This window comes from Saccoglossus kowalevskii, chromosome 6 (assembly GCF_978046115.1).
Source record: "Saccoglossus kowalevskii chromosome 6, keSacKowa6.1, whole genome shotgun sequence".
In the NCBI taxonomy this organism is placed as follows: domain Eukaryota; kingdom Metazoa; phylum Hemichordata; class Enteropneusta; family Harrimaniidae; genus Saccoglossus; species Saccoglossus kowalevskii.
This window is the reverse complement of record NC_140646.1, coordinates 7779707-7795095: the sequence shown is the minus strand read 5'-3', so window position 1 is coordinate 7795095 and position 15389 is coordinate 7779707. Positions and strand designations below refer to the sequence as shown.

At 37.6% G+C, this 15389-nt stretch overlaps 1 protein-coding gene and 1 long non-coding RNA gene across 5 annotated transcripts in view; one reads left to right on the top strand and one right to left on the bottom strand.

Moving 5' to 3' along the window:
- The window catches only part of LOC102809198 (alanine--glyoxylate aminotransferase 2, mitochondrial-like), a 52649-nt gene extending 44973 nt beyond the window's left edge, over positions 1-7676 (top strand). For all 4 annotated transcript variants that reach the window (XM_085500008.1, XM_085500006.1, XM_085500007.1 and 1 more), the window contains one exon: positions 6887-7676. In XM_085500008.1, coding sequence (XP_085356134.1) covers positions 6887-6994 — 108 coding nt within the window. In that variant the 3' untranslated portion in view covers positions 6995-7676. The remainder of the gene's footprint in view (positions 1-6886) is intronic.
- Positions 7677-11146: 3470 nt separating this feature from the next.
- LOC146741486 (uncharacterized) lies at positions 11147-12151 on the bottom strand. The gene is made up of 2 exons (XR_014929675.1): positions 12055-12151; positions 11147-11724 (listed from the first exon to the last, which is right to left on the bottom strand). It is a non-coding gene; the product is annotated as an uncharacterized LOC146741486 (long non-coding RNA).
- Between the last annotated feature and the right edge of the window lie 3238 nt (positions 12152-15389).

Genomic DNA, 15389 nt, shown 5'->3' with positions numbered 1-15389 from the left:
GCAACAAACCATCCTCTCCAAACACTGGATCTAGCTTGTATATATGGCTACTTCGCTTTACCATTTTCTTTGCACTTCTCACACTATGTATTTCTTCACCAAATGCTTCTTGTTGAACACACTAAATTATCGCATGTTCAGCTTCTTGAAGATCTTGAACAGTGATACCCGCCGAGAAGTTATCTTGCTCGTTCCTGCAACGTTTCAACAACGCCTTCTTTATCTTCAAGATCCATGATACTGCTCGCTTTAGTTTGTACCAACTTGAATACCGCTTAAACAACTCATTAATTAGCTTCTCTGAGTCATTGGTAGATACTGCATTCGCAATCACATGTTTTTTGACCTCCGGATCTCCATCTTTCAGTTGCATATCGCAAGATCTAACAGGCCACTGGTCTTGTGTTTCCCAAAGGAATTCAGGTCCGGTAATCCATCTCTGGCTTTTCAGAAACACCTGAATTGACTGCCCCCCTGGAACCATCATCTGCTGGATTATGACTAGTGTTGACATAGGACCATTGGTCTGGATTGGATGCTTCATGAATCACAGCTACTCTATTGGCTATGAAGGTATGGAACCTTGCAGTCTCATTCTTGATATACCTCAACACAGTCATGCTATCAGTCCAATAGTGTGTCGAGTCAAATTGGATGTCCAATTCCTTCTTGATCAGCTTATCCATACGAACAGCAACTGTGGCGGCTGACAACTCCAAACGTGGTATAGTGACTTGCTTGAGGGGTGTCACTCTTGATTTACCCATGATGAAAGAACAATGTATTTGGTCTTCTTCATTTATCATCCTCATATAGGACACAGCACTATAGCCTAAATTACTCGCATCGGAAAAATGATGCAATTGCGTTTCTACTGGTGTGCCAAAGTCATTTAGCTTAATACATCTCCTGACTTCAAAATGTTCTCCTAATTTGGGCAAGTTGTACAGCCATTCTTGCCAACGCTTTTGGTGTTTATCAGGAATCTCTTCATCCCATCCAAGTTTCTGTCTACACAAATCTTGCAGTATTATTTTGGGTCTCAAAACAGCAGGTGCAGCCAAACCCAAGGGGTCATAAATCAAGCTTACAAGACTTAATATCCCTCGCCTTGTTGCAGGTTTTTCCTTGTATTTATTCTGGAAACCAAAGGTATCAGCTTCAACATTCCATTTCATGCCGAATACTCTTTCAGTCGGCAAGTTGTCACTTTCTAAATCTATATCTTTCACTTCCAGTGCTCTTTCACTTTCAGGTATTGATTCCAACAACTGTCGCTGATTACTAATCCATTTAGTTAGCCTAAACCCTCCTTTATTACAGGTGTCTATCAATTTAGCAGCTAGTATCTTTCCTTCATTTATTGTTACAACTGATTTGAGTAAATCATCAACGTAGAAGTTGTTGTTTATCGTCTTAATGACTATATTGCTGTCAGTATCTGTGTTATCTGCTGCTGTTCTCTTCAATGCATGATTAGCACAGCTCGGTGAAGATGTTGCACCAAATATGTGGACTTTCATTCTATAGTCAGCCATTGGTTTAGTAGTGTCACCCTCTGGCCACCATAGGTACTGCAACTTGGGAAAACATGGCCTCTATGTCTGACATCAATGCTATGGGCTCCAGTCGGAACCTTGAAAGTACTCCCAGCAAAGAATTTGTTAGGTCAGGTCCTTGCAACAGCATCTTATTTTATGATGTGCCCCGAAACTCCACAATCAAATACAACTCTTAATTTCTGTTTCTGAGGATGACAGACAGCATGGTGTGGAAGATACCACAATCTTCCTTCTTCACCCCATAATTCCTGGTCCAGTACCTTCTCAGCAAACCCTTTAGCGATAACACTCTCCATGAACTGAGAATATTCACTGCGATATTTGGTATCGTTTTTGAATCTTCTTTTGAGTTGTTTTAATCGCTGCTCAGCTACAGATCTATTATTTGGTATAACCACATGATGGTCACGAAATGGTAATTGCACTTGATAGTGACCATTGACGAGCTTTGTTTCTGCTTCCATAATGGCTATAAACTTCTTGTCTTCAACAGAATTCTCAGGTTTGTCGTCAACTGTTCTTTCACTAAATTCTTGATTGAAGAAATCCGCTAATTGTTGTTCCATTGGTGGCCCTATTTGAATTCGACCAACTGACGCTTCTGAGACATAACCATCTATTTCTTCTCCAGCCCCCATAAGGGAACCATTTACAGCCCATCCCAGCAAGGTACGAATGGCATAGGGTCCATCGCCTTTGCTATTGATCACATCCCATGGCTCAAAAGCCTCTGGTACATTATTACCAATTAAGAGGCCTATGTCTGCATCAATACTGTCAAGGTGTACGTCCTGAGACCAACCTGAAATGTCCTCTTGCTTCAGGATGTCGTCCTTTGACACTGGTATTTCGTCCTGTGTGTAAGTAGCAGGGAGTTGGATGATGTGTTTTCCTTTGAAGTCGTGGACTTCAAGGCCTTTAACTATGTAACTTTCCGACACTTTGCTTCCAGATATGGTTCGCAAAGTAAGTTTGGTCCTCTGACCACCAACATTAGTACAAAACACAGCATCACTACCATTGTCCATAAAAGCATACGTCTGTATGTATGTTCCTGTGGATTTACACCTCAGGCCTACTGGTATGATCACTGGTTTTCCCATATATGTTTTAGACTTCACTGCTTGACAATCAACATCAATACATCCAACTGAGGTAGATAAGCTCTTTTCTTCAGGTTTGTCTCTTTTCTCGTAGTGCAATACTGTGGGATGCTTCAACTTGCATATTTCACATGTCAACTTTCTAGTGCAGTCCTTCACAAGATGTTTGGAGTTCTTCAGACATCCAAAACACAACCCTTTAGCCTGAACCAACTACATTTTGTCTTTGTAGGCTTTATTTACAAATACCTTGCATTCTAGTATGTTGTGTGTCTTCTCTGCACAGCACAGGCATGTGTCATTGACTTTCTGTTCAGTACTTACTGCAAATGCTGAATGTTTCTTTCTTTGATCATTAGATCTCCAATTATACTTCTTATCCTTCTCCTTTGTCTGTGTACTATTTAGCTCACCAAATATGACATTCGTCATGATTCTAGCTTCTCGGTTGACATACTCCACCAAATCTCTGAACTGAATTGGTCCATGTTGCAGAATATCATATGATTTTCTTCGCCAGCCCTCTCGCATTTTGTATGGTAATTTGCGGACCAACATCTGCAGGTTTCTGTGATGGTCGAGTTCTTTCAAGTGTGCTTCACTCTTCATAGCATTGTCGCATTTTGTTAAGAAAAGTGCGAAGTTATTAAGACCAGTCTTGTCTTCCGACTTCACATCAGGCCATTGCTCCGCTTGTGTAGTATATGCTCTGGCTACTACATGTGGATTGTCATACTTCTCATCAAGCAGTTTTCTGGCCTTGATATAACCTTCTGCAGGGTCCATGTGGATACAGCTACTTACAATTTCCTTTGGCTCATTTTCAGTATATTGTTCTAAATAATAAAGTCTATCTTCAGGGTCATCTGTTTTTGCTTCTATTCCATGCTTAAATTTCAATGAATCACCGCGGAATGTCGGCATTTGTTGTGGTGGAAGACTAGCACGCTTGTTGTGATCTATAAGCAACTTAGTCATCTTGTTTTGTTGTTGTATTATGGCTGAGAAGTCTTGCTCAGATGAACCATGACTAACACTGCTACTGGATCCTATATTACTACCAATGTTGGTTAGCTCTGATTTGCGATTTTGTTGAGTCCCATCATTGTGTAGTTGCAGTAATGGTTGACCACCATCTTCGTACTGTTGGTACACTTCAATTTTTGCATTTTGTGCAGCAATCTCTGTTTCAAGCTCCAACATATCTCTTTTCTTTCGTAACTGCATTTCCTGCTCTTCCAATAACTGACGTTCTTTCAGTACAGCAGCACGAGCCATGAGTTCAGCCTTTTTAGCCATAGCACTAACTATAGATGCATTACTCTTAACACTGCTTGTACAACTATGGGATGAGATCCCACTACCAGAAATTGTTTTTTGTGTTTTCTTGTAACCACTGCTGTGAAACACTATCAGACGGTTTAACATCTACCTCATCTGTGAAAATTCCATGAGCCTCATTTTCTTGCAGCCATGTGCCAATGTGTTGTCTGAAGCGATCAAATTCATCCAACCGTGGTAACATCCACTCATCATAGTCCTTGTGACGTTCTTCTGGTTCCAATATATCTTGGTGCTTGTCGTCAGCTTGCCTGAGATTTTCATAAGCCAATTCCCATTCCTGTAATCTCTTTCTCACTTCAAGTGCATTAGTTCTTTTCTTGATTAAGACTTTAATTTGATTTATCTTTTCGGTTATATTACTACAGAAAGCTGAGCCCTAACCCTACTTTTCAACTACGGATGTAGGGAACGTTCACTGGATGCAAATTATTGACGCGTGAAGGTGCCGTATACCAGTATTCACTACACTAATACATACAACAATGAGTTCATAAAAAATAAACAATGAATATATTTCGTTGTCCCGTTATCGTTCAGAATATCTGTACTCGTCTTGTCCGGTTATCGTTCAGAATATCTGTACTAAGTAGTTTTATCTTAATGTAGTCGCAAATCGTACTAGGATAAACGAAAACACTAGCTTCCTATAGTAATTCCGCATGAGTTTTATAAGTTCCCAATCGATACTAAAAATGTAACCTACCAGAATAAATCGTCCTATTTGTATGTACAAGTTCTCGTCAGATCGCGTGCAGACGACGAAGTGCCGACAATAACAAACTAGCAGACCGCGATAACAGTGCAACTTTATACGTTTATTGCGTAACGATTCCTTCCAACAGTTCACTAACAGATAGGTAAATACAAGATTCAAATCTCCACGTTTGCTGTATAAGCGTAGTGATAAACCGTTTAAATCGAAGAAAAACCATAAAAAACTACTATGCAGTCGTCCAGTCTTGTAAACAAACTGTCGAGTTCTAGAACAGCTGCCAATAGGAGCACCCCCTAACTAAATGTGATTTCACACTAACTACGCTATATTTGGAACAATTAGGTATAGTAAAAAATACAATTCAAGAAACGTATAACTCAAAACCAGACAACTGTCATAGTCCTTTAAATTGACGGCTACAATGATATATTTAATTCTCTAATTTTGATGTGATGATACAAAAAAAATGCAACAACTCGTTTACTCAGGGAGTCTCTCAAGCAAGTACTAACCACACCCGATCACGCTTTATTTAAAAAAATTGGTCCGTCACCTGACCACACACCTGCATGGATTATTTGAAATTAAGCAGATTTGGTGGCTATTTCTTGTTTTTAAAATCGATATCGCTTGCACAAGTACCTTCTAGAATTGACCTATTATGACCTCTACATACTTTTAGTAACACTGCGGTAATTTACGAAATATTTATTCACTTTTTCGAACTTTTAACTATCGCACTCATTAATATGATATCACAGCTAACAATTACATATGACCGGTCACTGGTAGCATAGTGGTTGTCGCATCAGACTCATGATCGGCAGACCAAAGTTCAAATCCTACCTTAGGCTGAACATCAAAAGGTCGACCCCTACCCTGGGTGAGTGTGCCACAGACTCAATGGGAAGGCCAGTTCCATTGGCTGAGAATCATTCACTAACGAATGCGACTTTGGGGGAACCTTGGTTAAGGTCCGCAGGTGCTTGTGTTCGACCTAGCCTGGTTGACGCCAGGATGCCAACATTTCCTTCGTTTTTCCTAACTTTGCACTCCTATTTTCTAACATTTTACAGTCAGCTGATGTCAAAATATATAGGCTGCTTTCAACTGGCTTTATTTAAATTTTCCGACTTCACAACTGCCCGTTTCTCTATGCCAATAACTTAGGTCATATTAATAAGTCAGTAATACCGAGAACAACAGGGAAATATAACGCAACTCACCAAAACAAATATGGTGCCACACAAAAACATAACGACCCGAATCCGACCCGAACGTCTTTGGAAAGCTCCGGAAATAAGGGACATCCCATAAATAAAGTTCGCAGGGGGAAAAGGTAAACCATAGTTATCAATATATGCAAATATACATCTACCAACTTTGCAATAACTTTGCACGACTTAGCAACTTTGCACGGTGTGTAAACAGCTTAAAACCCACTACGTGCCGACAACATCAACAACTTGTTCTTGAAAATTAGAAGGAATTTAATACTTTCCATTAATTAAAAAAGTTAAAAAAATTCAACTATAAATGATTAACATCACAGTAAGCAGGAATGCAGGAACGTTGTCTTATATCTTTTCATATGTGTGATGATACAAAAAAAAAATTGAAATGTGCATTGCTAACAGTGAAGCTATCTCAGCCAACAGTCTGCTTGTTAAAATTTTGTCAAATAATGTTTATCTGGCCTGCTATTTAAATGCAAATGCAGGAAGATGTGTCTTGTTGCGGTGTTTGTCTTTGTGTTAAAGACAAAACTGGCAAATGCAACATAATAAAGTTTAAAAGATTTTTTTCAAAATAAAAATCAAGTCTCCTGGACTCAGTGACGCATGGCTTCTTTATACATACATATTTTTCACATTCATATCTAATGAGACTTTTAATTACCACTGAAACAGAACATGACTAATTACTTTAACACCTCAGCAGGATATGAGATGTCACAGTGTCTGGATTTTGTGGTGCTATTATGATTACATGAATATGTTGATAACCTATCCATCAGTATACCAATACACATTGTATCCTGCAGTTTATATAGCTATGCATTATAAAATTGCTTGGCACTGTCTTTTTTTCCTTCATAGTAATCAGCATGAATAATACATGTTGATGTGCCTACTGTAATGAATGGATTCTTCTTTTTACAGGCTCTTCGCATCAAACCACCCATGTGTATCACAAAAGACGATGTGGACTTTGCGGTTGCTGTGCTGCGAAAAGCTCTTCAGAATCACAAAGAAAAACAAAGCAAATAATGAATTAATTATTTTTAGAAAAACTGCTTCCAGAAAATATAACAATAATATTTAACTTTATGCAAATTATACTTAATTTTATTAGATGTATAGTAAACAAATGCTTCCAAATAACAAAATATAATTAGATTACTTACAATAGATATAATGAAAAATATAATTGCTTCATCAAGAAGTTTTTAAGTAAAATGATAATAGGATGAATGAATGTCATGTCAGTGATGTATGTTTGTCTGTCTGTCTGTATGACTAGCTTGCTGGCTGGTTGATTGGTTTTCAGTCTGAATGGATGTCATGTCAGTGATGTATGTTTGTCTGTCTGTCTGTCTGTATGACTAGCTTGCTGGCTGGTTGATTGGTTTTCAGTCCAAATGGATGTCATGTCAGTGATGTATGTTTGTCTGTCTGTATGACTAGCTTGCTGGCTGGTTGATTGGTTTTCAGTCTGAATGGATGTCATGTCAGTGATGTATGTTTGTCTGTCTGTCTGTATGACTAGCTTGCTGGCTGGTTGATTGGTTTCTGTGCTGAAAATTATTGAAATGTGAGGACATACATTACACATATAATTCTTATCAAATATAATATTCCAATCAATCAAAGTATTATTGACTGAGTGCAAGTTTAATGTAATACTATTATGATGCAGCAATACATTATATATATGCTGAATATATTGTAATTCTATTGAGTCTTGTCTTTATTTTACCTATAGTGCTTAGTAAACCTTACAATAAATCAAACCAACACTTTTAACAAGTTTAACAAACGGAGTAGACTTTTCAAACATAGGTGTAATTTTTAATTAAAAACAATATGTTCCCTTCTTGGGGGGGGGGGGGGTTCGGAAATGTTTCTTTATTTACTTGAGACAGGACAAATATAATCTCCCCGACTGTAGCCAGTCTACAAACTGAGTAGCAAGAGAGGTAAAGTTTCCCTGGTTTCAATAAAACCATATGTGGGAAAAACTTAGTAGATTTGGTGGTTGATCGGGTTGGTTTGGGGGCAGAACAAAATGATACCATCATGGTAGAAAGGAAACTTGAAGTGTTTTTTTTTTTTTTTACTTACCCTTGACCTTATAGGTGTACCATGTAAACAAGCTTGGCCACACCATGTAAACAAGCTTGACCACACCATGTAAACAAGCTTGACCACACCATGTAAACAAGCTTGACCACACCATGTAAACAAGCTTGACCACACCATGTAAACAAGCTTGACCACACCATGTAAACAAGCTTGACCACACCATGTAAACAAGCTTGACCCACACCATGTAAACAAGCTTGACCCACACCATGTAAACAAGCTTGACCCACACCATGTAAACAAGCTTGACCCACACCATGTAAACAAGCTTGACCACACCATGTAAACAAGCTTGGCCACACCATGTAAACAAGCTTGGCCACACCATGTAAACAAGCTTGGCCACACCATGTAAACAAGCTTGGCCACACCATGTAAACAAGCTTGGCCACACCATGTAAACAAGCTTGGCCACACCATGTAAACAAGCTTGGCCACACCATGTAAACAAGCTTGGCCACACCATGTAAACAAGCTTGACCCACACCATGTAAACAAGCTTGACCACACCATGTAAACAAGCTTGACCCACACCATGTAAACAAGCTTGACCCACACCACGTAAACAAGCTTGACCCACACCACGTAAACAAGCTTGACCCACACCACGTAAACAAGCTTGACCACACCACGTAAACAAGCTTGACCACACCTTGTAAACAAGCTTGACCCACACCATGTAAACAAGCTTAAAAATATTGAATAATATAATTTTAAATTCGGAAAGCAGATCTTATTAAATGTTTCCAGAATTCCTGTCTAATGCAAGTCATTGAACAGAAATGTATTTCAACCAAGTCGTGTGATTCACTCGTATGTAGTTCCCAGCATGCAATGCAGGTTTTCATACGCCATGAAGCGGTTTGCTACGTTTTAAGATGATTAAAGCCAATAAAAACATTAGGTCACTCAATCAGATATGCACGAGAGATGATTTCCCCTTTACCACATATCCCAATGCGACCACTTGAGGGCGTTTGGGCTCAATCAACTACCTGTTTTCACCACAGTTTTATAGTGACCAAGTTATCATGTAACGCGTCATTTTGATACAATGATTCACCATGTCTCCAAAGCTTGAACCTGTATACTTTCATCCATTAATAAACTGCATTATCACAGAACTCACGTAATGAAACTAATTGAGCCACAGTGTTATTTGAAAAATTGATGATTATTCTAGTGTAATGAGGGATACCTCTGTCTTTTGTTGGATTTGTTAATAGTGACACCTTGTGTTAATAATTCAACTTCTCGTGTACAGATTTCCATCTACAATCATCTAGACAGGTACAAAACAATAATCAAGTCAAACTGTTCAGCGGAGTTTTGGAAGAAGTCACTCGCATCCAGACATACCGGGTACTTCCGAATCTAGACGCCGGACACAGCACCATTAAAATGCAGGACAAATACATTATGTGTGAAAATTAGCCCATCTGCCAACCTGCATGATATTGAAAATAAGTACAATTAACCTCCCTGGTAAGAGAATAATATAAAACCAATTAGTAAACTAAAATAACGTGAGATGTTAGTCTAACTACTTCTCGCAGGAATAAAATATGTCAAAGGTGTTAAAAAGAATTAATTTATTATATTGAACATTTTCACTTTCACAATGATCGCGCATTAGTTTCTCTAGCGAAAACCATCACCATACTTTAAAATTAAAATTCTTTTTTATTATAATTTGTAGTTCCATGTAGTGCAAATAAAGATCATGTAAATTAATTAATTTATCTTGGTACGCAGATGTGACTCGCAATGCATTTGCTGGTCATTTCTTTTATTAAATGGTATTTGTTCAATTTACTCTTTTACTCTTTTTAAATTTGTGCGAAGCTGTTAACATCACACCGTTGACACGAGGCTGACAAAGCCTATTTAATTAAGCACAGGTAATTATAATTTATATTATAGCTATCACATACGGGTAGGTTTTACCAAGAGAAAATTGCAAAAACTTATATCCAAAACAAATATGCTACATATATTTTTAACTGGGAGGGGCACACACACAATGTTTTCATCATGCGTATCATGATACCTCTCACCCAAAGTAATGAATACATGCACGGTAACGTGTGTTCATTAATTAATTGATTTTCATGTTAGTTTATTAAACTCTCGTATTTCTATTATATCTATAAATATTCACTGAGAACATGGACTTGGAATGTAACATTAACATTAAATATGCTAATATGAATTTTTGAAAATTGAAAGGCGGCATTATTAAATTTTATTCTTCGTCTTCATCTATGTGGTTATATCTATATATAATCATTGGTTCATTTTTTATAATACTAATGTACTATGTTTGAATTCCGGAAATCTATAAATTAAAAAAGATGATTTATTAATATCTAAAAAAAAACACTAAATAAAACTATTGATATCGATATTCATGGTTAGACACGTTTACTCCAAACTTGAAATGTGAGTGGAAGTAATCTCATTTTCCTAATAATGGTATCTTCACTTCTACATGTGTACGCTTCCAGACAAAAACAAATAAATCACTAATAAAGATCTTCAGCGGACACATTCCAAGTCCATGTTCTCAGTGAATATTTATAGATATACTTATACTTTATGAAACACGTAAAATTCCCCAGGAGGAATTAAAATGGTTACATTTACACTAAACAAAACTAGACTAATAATACAAAACATTGAGAAATAAAAAATAAAAAAACTTAAAAAAAAACATGAATAGTAATAAATCCCACTAACAGCAATAATAAAGGTAGAAGAAACCATTGTTAAAAAAGTGATAACAATAATGATGCATTAAGGGTTAAAAATTTTAGAGGTGTTGCTGTCTTAAGTCGAGGGCAGTTTTAATGAATTGTCCGAGTGTGATATGAAATGAGGTAAAATTATAACTCATTGCCAGTGCAAATTGTTCATTAATTGTAAAATTATCAAAATTATTAATTTGTTTCTTACATTTCTCAAATATTAATTTTCTTTGGTCATTGTAAAATGGACAAGTCATGATGAAATGTTGTTCGTCTTCTATTTAGTTTTTTGTGCAAAGTTCACATACTCTTTCTTTTACAGGTGTTTTTGGTTTGGAATGTCGTCCTGTTTCTATTTTTAAATTGTGGTTGCTTAGTCGAAATTTACATAATGCTTGTCTTAGTTCAACATTTTTCAGTGATATCAAATAGTTTTCTAATTCAAATTTATTTTTAAATTTTCTGTATGTTCTCAATTTATTACCCTCTCGATCATTATTCAATTCTTCTTTCCAGTACTGTTTAAATTGTTTTTCCAATTGTATTTGTAAATTTTTGTGTTCAGCAGTTGTTGTTATTCTGTCCAAATTAATTTTGTCACTTTCATTGATGTTGTTTAATTGTGTCGTTATTGCGATATACCATTTACTGTTCATTTGCTTGTTTAGTATTGCTGCTTCTTTAATTAGTACGTTAGGCGAGTTTATTGCGCGGTTGTAGTATTTGATCATTTCTTTTTGTATAAATAAATGTAGCGGATATTCACCCAATTCTCCGTATATTGCCATTATGGGAGTGTTTCTCTTGATACCGAGAATAAATCTGCAGAAATGTAAATGGATATCTTCAACTTCCGATTTATAAGAACTCTCATGGCCCCGTATATCACTGGCATAATATAATAGAAATACGGGAGTTTAATAAACTAACATGAAAATCAATTAATTAATAAACTAACATGAAAATCAATTAATTAATAAACTAACATGAAAATCAATTAATTAATAAACTAACATGAAAATCAATTAATTAATAAACTAACATGAAAATCAATTAATTAATGAACAAACGTGAAAATCAGTTTCTGCTCCAGCATTTCTCAGAGTACTCGTACACGGCTATAGTCAACAAGTTGTATACAGTGAATAGTAAAGCACAGTTTATCGGTCACAAAGACTCTCTCGTATAATCTCAAACTCGTCAAAAAGTATGACCTACTTTTACAACTCCAAATCACGGTCACCAAGGGGCGAGGGAACATCGACACATTGAGGGTACAGAGGTAAATCAGCACTAGGGGATACGGCTCCCCATCGCCTTTCTGAACAAAACTTGTATATTAATGGTTATTAACTACGACTGACATTATAGCTTTCCAGTGACATGTCAATATTTGCTAAAAATTCAGATGCCTACACACTTTTGAACCATGCGTCACGAAACCACATGGGCAACTCAGCCTGAGTCTGGAATTTGGTTTTATCCATGGAGTAAACACACACAGCTCTATGGTTTTATCAGGTCACGTCAGCGGTAACCTTCGTTCTTTGAATTGGAGTTGGGCAATATGGTAAAGTACGCAAGAAATGTACAGGAGTTAAAGCGGACATTCCCAGCATGATAGCCCTTTATTACAATACATTACGCCCGACAAGGTTTATTACAGCTACGGGTATTTTAGATAGAGTGGTTATGACACACAACAGGTTTCTGTGCGGTATATTTTGAATGGTCGTATTTCAGTAGTATTATAGTAGCTATACACGCACATTAGCTTGACCATGGAAGGTAATCATGGCTTGACTAGCTATAGCCTGCCACCACAAACACAAATTTGCATACAATAGCAAAAGGATGTGCCAAATTTAGTTGTGAAGACGAGTTTGTTTTGAACACATACTTCGGCCTAATCTGATTAGTTTTGCTGAAATCAGATATTAACTACACGCTGATTCGTTATTTTTTAGTGGTCGACATAACTAGGCCCAGGGAGCAACAAGACCTCGGGGGGAAAACTCCGGATAACACACATTACTCCGCCATTAACCCCACCCACCCCTCCCTGTGATATAGAACACTGATAGAACATTTTATTTAAAATTGGCCAAAATTATCGAACAGAGCTATAACTTCGACAACCGAGAAATAAATAAAAAATTTACTTGAAAACTGAAAACAAGACAGAGGCACAGTTTTACTAGTAGTAGTACTGATCAACTTCCTTATTTCCGGACTAGTAATTTATTGCGCACTATGAGTCAAATGATGATGCAACTACAAGTACACTACGGTACTCACTTGTTGTTTACAGATAACTGAGATTAGCTATAGTTCAAGTCAGCGGTAAATCACAATGAATAATCAAACATGCACTCCGTCTAAGCCGCCCAAAGCAATACCGTAGGAACCGTACCGGCTATGGCCGGACCACTTCTGCACGTTCCCCCTAGCAGACATGGTCCTTCGGCCCACGTCATCATACGCTTCGGGTCTACGGCCCTCGATGGATGGCCGGACCAACTAATCTTTGCTTCCTACGGCCCTGCAAAGACAAACATTATGCAAAAAAGTTCTACTTTATTTTAATTTTCCCATACCTCCATAATTTTCAGAACAACCTGTGTGGGTGGGATCCTATGGAAATTCGAGGTTTGAGTAGCTACAGTATCATATCAAGTTTAAGAAACGTCTGGGGGAAAAAAACAAGAAAAAAGATTGTCAAGTTGATAAGCGTGTCTGACGGGAAGGGCTCAACAAGCGCGTACGTCTTCGACATAGAAAGAAAAAAAATCATGTCATATGTACGTTTTTTGTTGTTTTGTTTTGACATCGAGCCGCCTGTCACACAAGGTTATACAGTATACAGCACCTCGTCAAACGAACACTGATAATTGATTGTAACGTATGATGCAAAAACGGGGATAATACGCCTCTCGGGACTATTTTTAGTAACCGGAAACAGTTGTTATACGTGAAGTTCATACAGTTGTTTAATACAACATTCTTCATTATATATCTGCGGCATGGACCCTGGGTGTACCACTGAGTTTCAACTTAAAGTTCGATAAAGTTGTGTAACCCGAAAGTCAAACGCCATTGTTATGATATAGTACACCCACATTCCCTCTATCCCCGGTCTAGATAGAGGGACTGTGATTCAAATAACTGTATGCACTCTATGTATGTGCGTGAAACACAGGGCATCGTTGAACCTAAATTAGAGAAATGATGCTTTATACTTTATCGACAGATCCTGGTGCAATTTGTATGAATTGTCATTAAGTCTCACCCGGGATACTCGTAAACATTTTCAAGAAAAAGTAATAAAACCAAGAAAACTGAAATAAAAAAAAAATCTACCCTAACAAATCTGATCTAACGTAAACAAATTTTAAAATAGTGACACCCGCAGGTCCCCATAATATTGACTTCCCCGGCACGCTCATACGAACGCCAGCCGGCGAATTGAGAAACACGTGTCACGGCCGTCACGTGACAGCATGATTTTATTTTTGGCATAGTGTCAAATGTGCGCAGAGACTGTAGAAACCGGGAACATGTTTACATCGCTCCAAAGGTGATTGACCAGCAATCGGTTATTTGTATAGCAGGAGGTTGCGTTATACACGAGTCAATGGGAACCCCCCTCCTCACACGCCTCAACACACACACACGCACACCTACGGGGTATGTGGAGACAACTGTGGGGCTAACCTCGGGATAGTGATGTTCAGATAAGCTTGAAGGGGTCGGGTATTTTCTCATGAAATTTTGGGACAATAGTACAGGGATAAGGTATGGTGGGAACCTGAATAACAAGTGATAAGACACGATTGTGTTATCCCAGAGGTCCGGCATAATATATTTAACAACTCTAGTAGTTTGTCTTGTCCCTGCATACCCAGAGGTGGGGGAGTCTAAGTTTATATTGACTAGCGCATAGTTTAAGGTTGAGTTGTACATCCAAATCCAAATGAACACGACCCGAGCTTCCCTTCTTTCGGTGATGTCAAATTGTTTAGAGAGTTATTAATTCAAATTAAAAGTTTCCTCTCTAAAGTCCCTGCTAAATTTATGACGAATATGAACATGACTTGGATTCATTTGTTTATGTTTTTTCCCTAACAAACATTTCGGAAACTTGAAAACCGACCCCAATGTACAGAATACGCTTCTTCACGTAATCAGTGGAAAACGATGGTGCTCTGATACGGCAAACATTTATTGAACTAAAAACTCGCAGTTGAAATGTCCACTAACCGCTGCAAACCTGCGAACAATCTCGAATTTCCGTATTTAAAGTGGGTTAATAAACAATATGAATCGTATAGCTCTTTCAGAAAACCAGTTTGAGCTACATCGTCGTATTCATGCATATGCAAATGATCTTTACTCTGCGAGGTATGTCGTGTAACAATCCTGGGTGACGATGTTATGGTGTCAGTCGGCAGTAAATTTACTGAGGGGGGTAATTAAACGAGGATGGATATGCAAATTTTCGGCTAGTTGGATCCAGTTTTTGCAAGTAGAACCTAGTCATAATAATATTATAA